General features: G+C 36.1%; 1 protein-coding gene across 1 annotated transcript; it reads left to right on the top strand.

The window, feature by feature from the left end:
- Nucleotides 1-6004: 6004 nt before the first annotated feature.
- On the top strand, nucleotides 6005-7900 carry LOC110915957 (protein SPIRAL1-like 1). The gene is made up of 3 exons (XM_022160709.2): nucleotides 6005-6168; nucleotides 6679-7002; nucleotides 7603-7900. The coding sequence occupies exons 2-3, from the start codon at nucleotides 6691-6693 to the stop codon at nucleotides 7681-7683; spliced, it is 393 nt and encodes a 130-aa protein (XP_022016401.1). The 5' UTR covers nucleotides 6005-6168; nucleotides 6679-6690; the 3' UTR covers nucleotides 7684-7900.
- Nucleotides 7901-12934: the final 5034 nt, after the last annotated feature.

The following is a 12934-nucleotide window of genomic DNA, read 5'->3' as shown; positions in this document are numbered from 1 at the left end:
GGAGGGGTGGCCGCCCATTTCGACCAATGGCAGGGAAACACTATTCCCTGCCATGGTCTTTGTATATGTTGAATAATTTAAACTGGGGGCAAAACCGTAATTTTAAAGCGGGTATAAAATAAAAAGCTGAGGGCAAAATCGTAATTTTTGAACCGACGGCAAAATCGTAATTTTGAGCTGCTGGCAAAAGGGTTATTATATTTCTTAGTTGGGAGAAAAGCGTAATTTTAAACTGGGGACAAAAACGTAATTTTAAAGTCGATATAAAATAATACAATAGTTGGTCTAATAGAGGAGGGCGGCCGCCCATTTCGATCAATGGCAGGGAAACACTATTCCCTGCCATGGTCTTTGTATATGTGGAATAATATATATCTTAAAAGTTAATGGGTAAAAAAATTATTGAAAAGTAATTATTATTATATAATAAAATACAAAAACACCTTAAGGTATTACATCACGGAGTCCCTTATAAGGTCATGTGTAGTTATAAAACTCTTTTGTGGGCGTCATGTGACACATGTCGTGCCATGTCACATAGAGGCTTTATGAAACATTATATTACTAGAGCCCGTAGTCATAAAGCTCCTACCTTATCATTACCTAATTAATTAATTTACAATTTTTTAATTAATTTCTAACTTTTTAAAATTAAAAACCATTTCATTAAATAATAAAACATTACAATGAAATAAAAAAAAAACATTACACAATCAAAATTAATATTTTTTTTTCGATTCGATCCTTTTGTGCCAACATCATCTTCAACGCTTTTCCGGTTAGGTGGTCGTGCGGTTTCGAGTAGAATTCAAAGTCATGAGCCCATTGTCTATCCCGCATAATCTCGGTCACTTCGCGTTTCTCTTCCATACGTTTAGTCCCTAGTTCGTGTATGTCTTGAAGTCGTTTGTTTATCTCCGAAAATGTATTAGTCATTTCGGATCCCATTGACGATGACTCAGGCCTTTTCGATCTTGCAACGCTTCTTCTTCCGGCGGGTCGTGGTAGCTCTTCCGCCGGCTCTTCCTCTCCGGTATATCATCGTTGACGTCGGTGTTTCGAGCGTCGGAGGTTGGCGTTTCGGGTTCACCCGACTCGTTGGTTTTTGATCTCTTTGACGACCTTTTATTTGCCGACCGACCGCTAGGCGTAGGGATGTTGGCCCATTTGGGGCTATTCTGAAAAATTTGCCAACACTTTTAGTACGGGAAATTGCCTTGACTTTGTGTATACTCGATTAAGGCCGCTTGTGTAACGTCCTCGTCCTTGCTTCCACTTTTCCATCAGGAAAAATTGCGTTGGTAAACGGTTTGAAAATTCGTGCACTTCTTGTTGATATCGGTCCACTTGCCCGATATCGAGTCCGCTGGCCGGTATTCCTCTCCTCTACCCATGAGCCCGAAAAAAAGTTCTCGGATTCAGTTCCCAAAAAGAATTTACTTTGATTGTTTGCTAAAAAAACAAATAATTAGTCCAAATAACCGAAAATAAAACAAATAATTAAAAAAAAGAAAATAAAAAAAACAGAAAAATAAAAAACCGAAAATAGAAAAAAGAAAAAATAAAAAACTGAAAATAAAAACTGAAAATAAAAAACAGAAAATAAAAAAACTGAAAACAAAAAACATAAAATAAAAAACAGAAAATAAAAAACCGAAAATAAAATTACCTATTACGGGGTCCTCTGACACGTCGATCCAAGCTCGGGTTAGCGCATACTCTTCTTCGGCATCCCACGAAGTTACATTTTTTTTCGCTCGGGTGGTTTCCGTTTTCTTTTTATGTGTGCGTTTTGTTTTTCCTTTTTGTGTCTCCTCTACTTCTGGTTGTGTTTCCGGAACAACCTCGGGGTCGTGTAGTGGGGAGCCGAATGCTTGTGCCGATCCGAATGCTTGAGACGACCCCATTTCGTCCGTGTTTTGATTCGGGTTCCAACTGTATAGATTCGGGTCCCATGAGAGTGGGTGGTTCAAAAGGTTCATTAACCCGGTATTATGTTGATTAAAATCGACAAAACCGGATCCGAAAGGGGTGGGTCGCGTGTGGTAGGATTGCTACTTTGGTTCGGGTCTGCACTAGAACGGGGAGGAATAAAACCGCGGTTGAACGGTTGCGTTGTAAAAAAAAAATTCTAGATTTAAAAAAAAAGAGTAGAGAGAAAGAGGGTTTGAAGGTATGTTGGTTTATAAAAAATGGGAGATGAGGTTATATTTATAGGAAAGATGGAATATTAATTGAATTTAATATTTTTTTTTTTACTTTTTGACCGTTTGCAACGGTAATAATTTGAAAATTCTCCTTCATCACGCTGCCACCAAATTTAAGCCCTATAGCGCCCGCCTGTAATGGTGTGGCGGACGCTATAGCTCAAAAAAATTCCCTCATAGCACCCCACTACTTACGTTCTAAGATAAATTGACCGACAAAACCACATATTGATTATCTAAAAACACCTTAAGGTATGAGCCACAACTTCCACATCGCTACTGACCCTACATTCAATTAACACCACTATTGCCTCTATTGACATCATCTATGATCCCTTTTACTAATTTTTTAATTTGACTAACTTGAAGTCAAAATACGCCTACGAAGTCGTGACACAACTAAACCTGACATTTATACCTTTAAAAGGATCGATAACATGCGGTGAGCTAAGTTATAGTTGATTTTATATGATTCTTGTAAAACATTATAACATTCCGTAAGATTTGAACATCAACATGGCTTACGTGGTGCGCCTTCGGTAAGCTTCAAAACCAGGGGCGGACCTACCTTGTAACAAGGGGTAATCCTTGTTGCTCCTGAATGTTCCGACGGTAGCGTAAATTTTGGAAAAAAATTGATGTTTTTTCGATTTCGTTACCACTTTTTTAAATATTGCCCCTATAAGGATTTTCTAGATCCACCACTGTACGAAATTCATGTTTTGATCATCAAAACTCAAAAGCACCATCGTCGACTCTCATTTTATTTGCCTACATGTTTTAAACGAGTTGATTTTCAAACAAATTACCCGAAGTCCGCAAGATATTATATGGGAGATCAAAGTGAGAGGTTTTGGGTGGTTTAAAAATAGATCCTCGTGTAAGTATATTAGCTGGTCGGAATAGTGTAAATATCCGTTGTATATGTTGTAATTTGTTTGTCCTTTGCCCGTTTGGGTCGGGGGTGTTTGTGTGTTTGGTCTTTTGCCTTGTTGGGTCGGAGACGTGTTTTATTAAAGTTTTCTTTTAAAAAAAACATGTTTTAAATTCATAATTTATGATTCTAATTGCATCATACAAACTCATTATTTGTTATTTTAGCATATGCATGGGTCTAATGTCACACTCATGGTTCTTAACGGGTTTTAGTGTTTTAACTTCATTTTCATGAAGTTCATAAGGGGTTTTAGTGTTTTACCTTCATTTTCATGGAGAACTAGCATCCATAGATGTATTGGTGGTGTAAACGAGTAGAGGCGAGCCTAAGGTTGACTCTTTTTACTTACGAGAACTCGAGTTCAACTCATGGACAACTTTTCAAACTCGAGTTTAGCTCATTAAAAGCTCGAGTTTGACTCATGAGCAACTTCTCAAACTTGGCTGCGGCTTGGCTCCTTTATTAATAATTATTTTGTTTATCTCTGTATATATATGTGTGTATGTATAATGAGTAGGAGTTGGGTGGAAAGTGTGTTTTTCCTAGAAAGTTTAGGAAGCAATAAGAACGCGACATGTGGCATTGAAGGATTTTATCTAAAAGGGCATTTATGTACTTTCACAATCTATTTTTATTTTAGGAAATTATCTTCAATAACTAACTATACATAAATTTCGGAATTTTTTGTTTTCGATTTCTGATCTCACGTAATATCAATCATTCCTTCGTTTTCTTGCTGGAATCTATCAGCATGTTCTTGGTACTGTGTTTTAACAGTTTGTTCTTGGTGATGTGTTTTAACAGCAAGCAGATTCATACAGCTGTGTTTTATTATTCAGATTCATACAGTTGTGTTTTAACAGCAAGCAGATTCATACAGTTGTGTTTTAGCATTCAGATTCATACAGCTGTGTTTTAACAGCAAACAGATTCATACAGTTGTGTTTTAGCATTCAGATTCAAACAGTTGTGTTTTAACAGCAAGCAGATGCATACAGTTGTGTTTTAGCATTCAGATTCATACAGTTGTGTTTTAACAACAAGCAGATTCATACAGTTGTGTTTTAGCATTCAGATTCATACAGGTGTGTTTTAACAGCAAGCAGATTCATACAAATGTGTTTTAACAGCAAGCAGATTCATACAGTTGTGATTTAGCATTCAGATTCATACAACTGTGTTTTAACAGCAAGCAGATTCATACAAATGTGTTTTATCATTCAGATTCATACAGCTGTGTTTTAACAGCAAGCATATTCATACAAATGTGTTTTATCATTCAGATTCATACAGCTGTGTTTTAACAGCAATTCAGATTCATACAGCTGTGTTTTAACAGCAAGCAGATTCATACAAATGTGTTTTACATCAGCAGATTTCGCCCCAGCTTTCGATCGGCTTCCGGTAACTGTTCCGCTGCTATCTATCCTTTCCAAAGTTTCCTGCTTTTTGAATCTCTTCCCTGCAACCAGCAAAATACCGTCAATTACAAACAAGAATCACCTGTAATCGCTTTGTAAAACACGCAGTACAATGAAAGCTTGATCTTACGTATATGGAACAAGGAAAATCTCTTATCTTCATCCATGATTTTAGGTATTTTTGGTATGATTTTGGGGGTTTCCGAATTTGGGTTTAGAGAGAGAAAAAGAGAGAGAGGGAAATTGGCGTGTATTAAGGAGATGTGATATCTCTGACGGTTATTTTTTATTGGTTTAAAACACACATAAGGACGAAATTGCCCCTACTCATTTAAAACAATTTATTAAATATAGTTAATTATTACAAGATTGCCATTGATTTAATCTCAACCCTTAAACACACCAATCGGATGGACAAGATCGCTTCCTAGAATTTCTAGGAAAAACACACTTTCCGTAGGAGCCCTACTCTATGTATAATAATGATTTATTATTTAGTTATTTTATCATAGTTTTACATATAATAATAATAATAATAATAAATTATTATTATTATTATTATTATTATTATTATTATTATTATCATGTGTATGTATATATTATTTATATGAAATAAAAATTATCCAAGGCTCATTAGGCTCGCAAGCCTAATCAAGCTTAATATGTGAAACTCGTGCTCGTTTATTTAAAGAGATCCAATTTAAATTTGAACATGGGTTCGAACTCATTTAATTTTGGCTCAATTCAAGTTTTTAACTATGTAATGTCCAGGGGCTCAAGTAAGCAATGCGGGTATTGTGGCCGGGTAGTGTTTACCAATGCAGGTAGGAGGTGGAGACATTGGTGAACGGTCACAAGACCGTTATGGAAGACGGTGCAGGGGAGCAGGTTCACGGTGGGTTCTGGCACGGGGAGACCAGGTTCACGACAAGTTTAATCAGGGGAGATGAGGTGTCATTGGGTGATTGATGATCCGGCGGGTGGCCCGAGCACCTTAAGACCTGTGGGTATTGACCCAAATAATCTTTTTTCACAAGTCTCTGTTAGATGACACGATACCAAAATATTTCACCAACTTAAACAGGCAACTGGTTTGGGCTGCGACTTAGCCACTGGGCTGAAGCCCACAAGTAGGATGGTCCAGTGGTGTGAACCCACAAGCCCAATAGTAGAGGAAACAAATGAGTCATGATTCATGAAATGACGGTTCTTCCTCATAGTTCCGTCACACCGACACCCTTATTCCTAGCTTCAATTTCTTTTTTATTTATTTCTCTTCAGTAATTTCCCATTTCATTTTCAACTCTTTATTACACCAACATAATAAAACAAATAAACCGATTAAGGCACACGAAAAGGTAAATATCTTGCAATATTACACGTGTCAACACCTAACTGGATTATAAAAGACCGTTAGAATTGAAATTCAAATTCAAAACCAAAATTAATAATGTGAGGGTATTAATATCCCAAATAACTTACCATTCTTCCATTCCATTCAACCGCATGTAAATTTAGCATCAAACATTCCCCATCCCCTTCACTTTTATATTCATTCATCCTTCTGCAACAATCACACGTTTCTCTCCTCACTTGATTTACGGTACGTTTCTCTATCTCCAATATCCAATCTTCTTCATTTCATATATTTCCACACCAACGTTAACATTCATTCGTCTTAGATCTGTTGCGTAATTGATCCGCATAATATCATTTTATTTTCCAGATTTCGTAATATCTCCAATTCAACATTTTAATCTATGATTTATTCCTATTTATTTGTCTGTATTTGTTAACTTCTCGTAGAAGTTTTCATGATTCTGTTATGTACGGAGATTAATTGTTTTATCTGAATTGACGTATGGACACTGTTTATCTCAGATCTGTCCGTTAAGTTATGTAATTTTGCTTCCATTCACTTGCAAATTCGTTATTTGATGAAGATGTAGATCTATTCAATAATTAGTCAAATAAAATATAAATAAAATAAAATAAAATCACACACAAACTGGCAAGGAAAATAAATTAAGTTGAGAACAACAGGATTGATTAAATGTGTATGTGAAAACATTTACTCTATTAGTTGGTTAACCGCAATTTGAAATGATGCCAGGAATAACAGAAAATGGGGCGCGGTGTAAGTTGTGGCGGAGGACAGAGTTCTTTAGGTTACTTGTTCGGGAGTGGTGAAGAGGGTGCGGGCAATACTCAACCGCCACCACAGAACCCTGGTGAAGAGGCTGCTGCAACCACTGAGCCAACTCCGGACGCTTCAGAGGCGTCTGATGTTAACACCGCCACTGGAACCGATGAATCTTCTCAAAAACCGGCTGAATCTTATACTATCATCAACCAAAATCCTAATCCTTCTACTCATGACGCAACAACCAACAATTACCACAGGGCAGATGGACAGAATTGTGGCAATTTTATCACTGTATGATATTTCGATTCAGTTTTAGAGTCTGGGTGTGAATTTCTTACACGACAAACCGAACACGAAATTTGCAAGTTTGGGTTTTGTCTAAAGTAGTGGCGGACCTACCCATAGTCGTGGGTGGGCGGCCGTACCCCTTGAAAAAAAATTAGTGTCTATTTTAGGCAAAAAAACCCCACCGCGCCCCATGAAAATATGGTTGAACGACTCATCTGCACCCCAGCAAATAATTTCTGGGTCCGCCGCTGATCTAAACGGGACTTAAAAGAGAAATTTACATAACATTTTATAATTAAAACGTAATTATTTTATATACATTGTATTTCTTGTTGTAAAATTTATTTTTGGAACACTAATATGCGAAAAAGACAACAAATAAAAAAATTGGGTTAAAGGGTCGTGTTTTGGTCAATCTACGAATATTCATGTCGTGTTAGGGTTTAAATGTCTGATACAATTTTCTGATTCGGGTTGTGTTCAGCTTCATGTAAAATTTTCGGGTTCGAGTCAGGTTGGGCACGCCAACTCACGAACACGACCTAACATTTTAATTATCATATAATCCTATAATTGAAGTTACGTGTGTGTGATTTGTTTCAGGACCGACCTTCAACTAAGGTCCATGCCGCTCCAGGTGGCAATTCTTCCCTGGGTTACCTCTTTGGTGACGACAAGAAATGAATGATGGAGTTGCTTGTGCACGTGTGAGGTACAGCTGCTACTTGTGCCTCAACATCATCTAGTTTCATTATCATATGCTAATTAATTTCGAATTCCAGCTTATATGCTGTCATTATAGTAATGTATCCTTGATGCACCATCTGAAAAAGAGTCATTTGGTATTTTCTATGTTATATAATAATGTTTGGTTTAATATATTTGCTTAATTAGTGCTTAATTACATTAGATATAAATAACATGGAATAAAATTAGGAGTGTTTTGAGGGTTTAATACAATAATAAGAATATCTAGGTGTCACTTGTTCTCATTGTTTAATTACGAACCTAGAAGGGAAGTATTTTAGAGTATCACGTTGCAGAAAAATCATCCTTAAAAAATTGACCGAGTTGCTATTTGCTAACTATTTTGTAGGTTGGATCAATTATTTTTATTATTATTCTTAATATTATTATTAATATCATCCATATTATATATGATCCCATTTTTATAAAATTAACCAAATTTTACTTTGAAAGTGTAAAATCCTTATTGTGTACCAAAACTCTTTATCCTTCACTAACAACAATGTAAAGAAGCTGCAACATCTGGTTCAATCCATAACTCTAGGCTCTTCTCCCCTCTTTAATCCTTGAGTAAAAGTATGCGAATGGTCCCGTGATTCATCAGAGACTATCTGTGTAATTTTGGAAAGTTAGAGAACAAATTCAAAATTTTATTAAACTATGGAGACCATCTATGTACTTTACTCTTAATCCTTATTGTGTACAATACTAAGGGCATTCACAACATCTCTACCATATCCCCCTATTTCTTAAAATTAAGGTATATGTCTAAAACTCATCATTTTCCACTGTACATCAGAACCATCAAATCTACACCCTATTTTTACAATTTGATAAATTGTTACAACTAGGATTGCGACCCGCCGCAATGCGGCGGGGATTCTTTAGTTATAACTAAGTCAATATAGGACCCGCACGTTATGTTAAACCTGTCAAACAGGGAAAAAATAGACGATGTAAAAACGTTCACCCACACACGCACGTTGCGTCGTGTTAACTCGCCAAATTTAGAACGAAACGTAAAAACCTTAAACCAAAGACGCACGTTGCGATTTGTTAAGTCACAAAATTTAGAACCAAGCATAAAGAGAAAAATTTGCGGAAAATAAAAACTATAAAGGACCAAAGTTGAAAGTAAACAAAGTTATGAGGATAGATTGCAAAAGAGAAGAAGTTTTGGGTTAAAAGTAAAAAACCAAATAGTTTTGTGTTAAAAGTAATTTATGAAATACTTTTGGGTGAAAAGTAAAAAAAAAAAAAACATTTTTTTTGGAAAACCCCCAAAGCCAACGTTACGACAACCATATGCATAATCATTTTTTTCTTTGAAAACCCCCCAAAACACACCCCGCGTTGCGTCGGGGCGTAAAACGGTGTCAAATAGTACTAATGTCACACAAGCGTCATCGACCACCAACACTGACTCGACTTAGGATATGCGTGTTGCGACGAATCTGTCAAACATGGAAAAATAGAGGTAAAAACGTTGAATCACACATGCACGTTGCGTGGTATTAACTCGAAAAATTTAGAACTATACGTAAAACGAAAATTTGCGAAAGATGAAAAGTATAAGTGACAAAAGTTGTGAAGTTAAATTGCAAATAATGAAAAGTTTTGGGTTAAAGTTAAAAAAACAAATTATATAAGGTAAAAATTGTAAAAAGTAAAAACCCTTAGGTTAAAAATAGAAAATTAACTTTTTTTTTTTTTAAAATCACCCAAAGCATAATTTACAAGTGACAATGCACAAATAAGTTGCAAACTTATATATGGGATAATGGTTTTTTTATACATAAAAAGCTACTATTCATCTTTTATCAAATTATTGTGAGTACAAGGAATATAATAAAATAAGTGTTTGTGAGTGAAATAAAGATAAAAGTTGTGGATGAGATATGAGTATATCAAAGATAAAATTTAAAAAGTGTTATTTTTTAGTTAAATTATATGGTAGAATATGCTAATGTAACTACTCTAACAAAGTTAAATGATTTACAAAATATGAGTGTCATAAAATAAGTGGTTTGCTTTTGAAAGTTTTAATAATCTTTTGTGAAAAATAATTTACAAAACATATGTTATTATGAAAATGGTTTACAAAATATGATTGTCATAATATAATATATATATATAAAAGTATGTTAATTATATTATCAGAATTGTGTGTGTTGGTAACACGTGTTGGTTTGATTAACAAAAACATTCATAAAGAATATAAGACTAATTGGCCAATCTATGACAATTATGATCAATCATAAAATAAAATTGTTTTTACGTTGATATATCCTGACCTAATTGGTTTAGTGGTATGATTTTTATCTTTATAAAAATAACATGGAATTAAATCCTTACAAATGTAAAGTCATATGATTTTTAATGTAAAAATTACTGTTAAGAATACATAAAGTTGATATAACCGTTCTCTTTGTTAAAAGTTTAATGGCTTACAATTACTTTTTGGAAAAGATAAAAAAACTAATCGAAGATGAGCAAGATGACATTTATATAAACTTCACCAAAATTTGTATTTGTCACAACGAAAATGATTTATTAAGTTCAATATATCTAAACAAAATATTAGGATCATAGATGGGAACATCAAATTTTGTATAAGGATGTTCGATAAAAATAACATTATAAATAATATCTAGAGTCCGGATGGTCCTTGAGGTTTGCTATTTTTTCATCTTTGGTCCGTAACTTTTCAAAATAGCATGTTTGCTCCTTGTGGTTTGCTCGCTTGTAACTCGGGTAGTCAGTTAAGTTTGTGTGAAATGACTAGATTGCCCTTAAACAAATAAAAAAGAAAAAGAAAAATAAAGATGACCTACCTCATCTTCTTCATCCTCCCTCTCCCCCTCTCTCTCTAAAACCCACCACCTCTACCCCACCACCTCGATGACCTTCAACCCAGCCCAGCCCACCCTTCAATTAACAACCACTCCTTCAACTGATGACATCTGCAACATTGGTACTGACGTTGTTTAATCACCATACTTTGTCTCTCTCTGCAGAACCACACAATAAACCACCATTACACCACCACACTACACCACTGCCACCACCAGACCATAAACCCCCACCACTAAACCACTCACGTTACCACCTACCTCCGCCACACACAACCACCGCCACACACCACCATCCCCGTTACACAATTGTAAACACGATGAGAAAGGGGTTTAGTCGGAGAGAATCGAAAAGGAGAAGGACCAAATTTGCATTTGACCTCTAAGGATATTTTGACAGAGGCATTGTGAACAAAGATTGACCGGAAAAATGATCGAGCAACGGCGACAATCTTGACGGTGGTTTTTATTATGCGGTGGAGATTGAAGATGCTTAAACCCTAGAGTTCAACCGAGTGGCTGTAGAGGAAAAAACAGATCAAAGGACTTTGAAACTAGAATCTTTGAACCAATAACATCTAATCAATCCAAAGACAAGCAACATTCTGATTTCTTCAACTACCAATATTGAATTTTTGCAAGTTCAAAAACACATTTAAATGTCAAACTTCGGGGATACCCAATTTCAAGGTTTTTTTCGGGTAGGGTATTTTTTGTGCACCATTCATTCATTTTAACTTTGGGGTTTCATATGGGTCCAATGGGCTAATATCTAAATTACATGTGATCGCCGGAGAAGATGATCGGAAAATATGGGGACGCTAGAGAAGATTACCGAAAAAATAGGGTGGAGGAAAACAATTTTGCAACTTTGTGAAGTGGGACCCAACTTCAACGTCGGTACTGATGTTGCAGATGCCGCCGGTTGAAGGAGTGGTTGTTAATTGAAGGGTGGGATGGGGTGGGTTGAAGGTGATTGTGGGGGTGGTGGGTTGAAGGTGACGATGGAGGTGGTGGGTTGAAGGTGGAGGTTGTGGTGGGTTTTAGAGAGAGGAAGAAGAAGATGAGGGTGGGCCATCTTTATTTTTCTTTTTCTTTTTTTTTAATTGTTCAGGGGCAATCTAGTCATTTCACACAAACTTAACTGAGTAAACTAATTGTCACCCAATCTAGGGACTACCCGAGTAACAAGCGAGTAAACCACAAGGAGCAAACATGCTATTTTAAAAAGTTAGGGACTAAAGATGAAAAAATGGCAAACCACAGGAACCATCCGGGCAATTAACTCTAATATCTATTAACAAAGAATATTAAAATGCATAATTTATTATATTCACAAGTTATAAAAGAACATGGAAAATTTATAAAATACTACATCAAGATCATAAAAGTAGTCATAAATACACCAATTTTATGATTTTATTAATATAGGATGTCATACAGCTTTATATATATATAGAGGATGTCATACATGCCAAGAAACAAACACTCCCCCCACATCTGGTTTGTTTAGTATGCTCTGTGACTGCCGACTTTGCGCGGATCTCTCACATCAGAACACTAACCTTATAAGGTCTTTTCAGTCTGGTCCGACACACTGAGTTTCTTATCCTGAGTCTAAAAGTAGCTTGGTTGGTGAGTCGTAAGTCGGAAGGGTCCGCGGTAATTTCCTCAAAGTACGAGCTTGAAGATTAAGATAAGAGTCGTTAGAAGTCTAAACCCAGATATGAATCCAGATCACAATCTCTCCCGTTCAAATTCTAGTTTCCGTCGGTCATCTACGTCAAAGATTGATCAGTTAAATGAGATTTCTTATGTATCTGATGATTCTAAAATCCCTATTACTAGTCAGTTCTGCGTCAAAAAAGTACAACAATTAGTATGCCATCAGTTAACCCTTATACTGTCTTTAGAAAACCCCAAAATTCCCTCTCCAAAAAGTACAACAATTAGTCAGTTCTGCGTCAAACCCAGTTGTCAAAGAGTTTGTGCAAACCTCCAAGTTTGATTCACACCAACTCCCAGCAACAACCTCCGAACACCTCGTCCCTCTCACCCTCCCCTCAGATCTTCCAAGGACCTGTCTATCCCAAGGATATACCCATATCGCCCTAGTTGATACTAGATTTGTGGAGTACCAGCACGCCTGCATTGGTACTATCCTAAGCACGTTAAACGTTGGAACCGCCTTCGTCACCTTCTAACCCAACTTCAATATGCTTCTCAATGATCCTTCATTGTTGACAACCTTGAGAGCCCAGATTCAGATCATTGGTACGCCGCAGGTCAACACCTTTCAGACCACTTTTCACTACCAGATGATATATCGTGTCCAA

The sequence above is a fragment of the Helianthus annuus genome, chromosome 9 (assembly GCF_002127325.2).
Source record: "Helianthus annuus cultivar XRQ/B chromosome 9, HanXRQr2.0-SUNRISE, whole genome shotgun sequence".
Lineage (NCBI taxonomy): Eukaryota > Viridiplantae > Streptophyta > Magnoliopsida > Asterales > Asteraceae > Helianthus > Helianthus annuus.
The sequence above is the reverse complement of the archived record's forward strand: the minus strand, read 5'-3'. Positions and strand labels throughout refer to the sequence as shown.

What these genes read in the sequence shown, in the direction of transcription:
- LOC110915957 (XM_022160709.2), top strand. Translation starts at nt 6,691, where the DNA reads ATGGGGCGCGGTGTAAGTTGTGGCGGAGGACAGAGTTCTTTAGGTTAC. An exon ending in ATTGTGGCAATTTTATCACT is followed by an intron (nt 7,003 to 7,602) that starts GTATGATATTTC and finishes GATTTGTTTCAG; the next exon opens with GACCGACCTTCAACTAAGGT.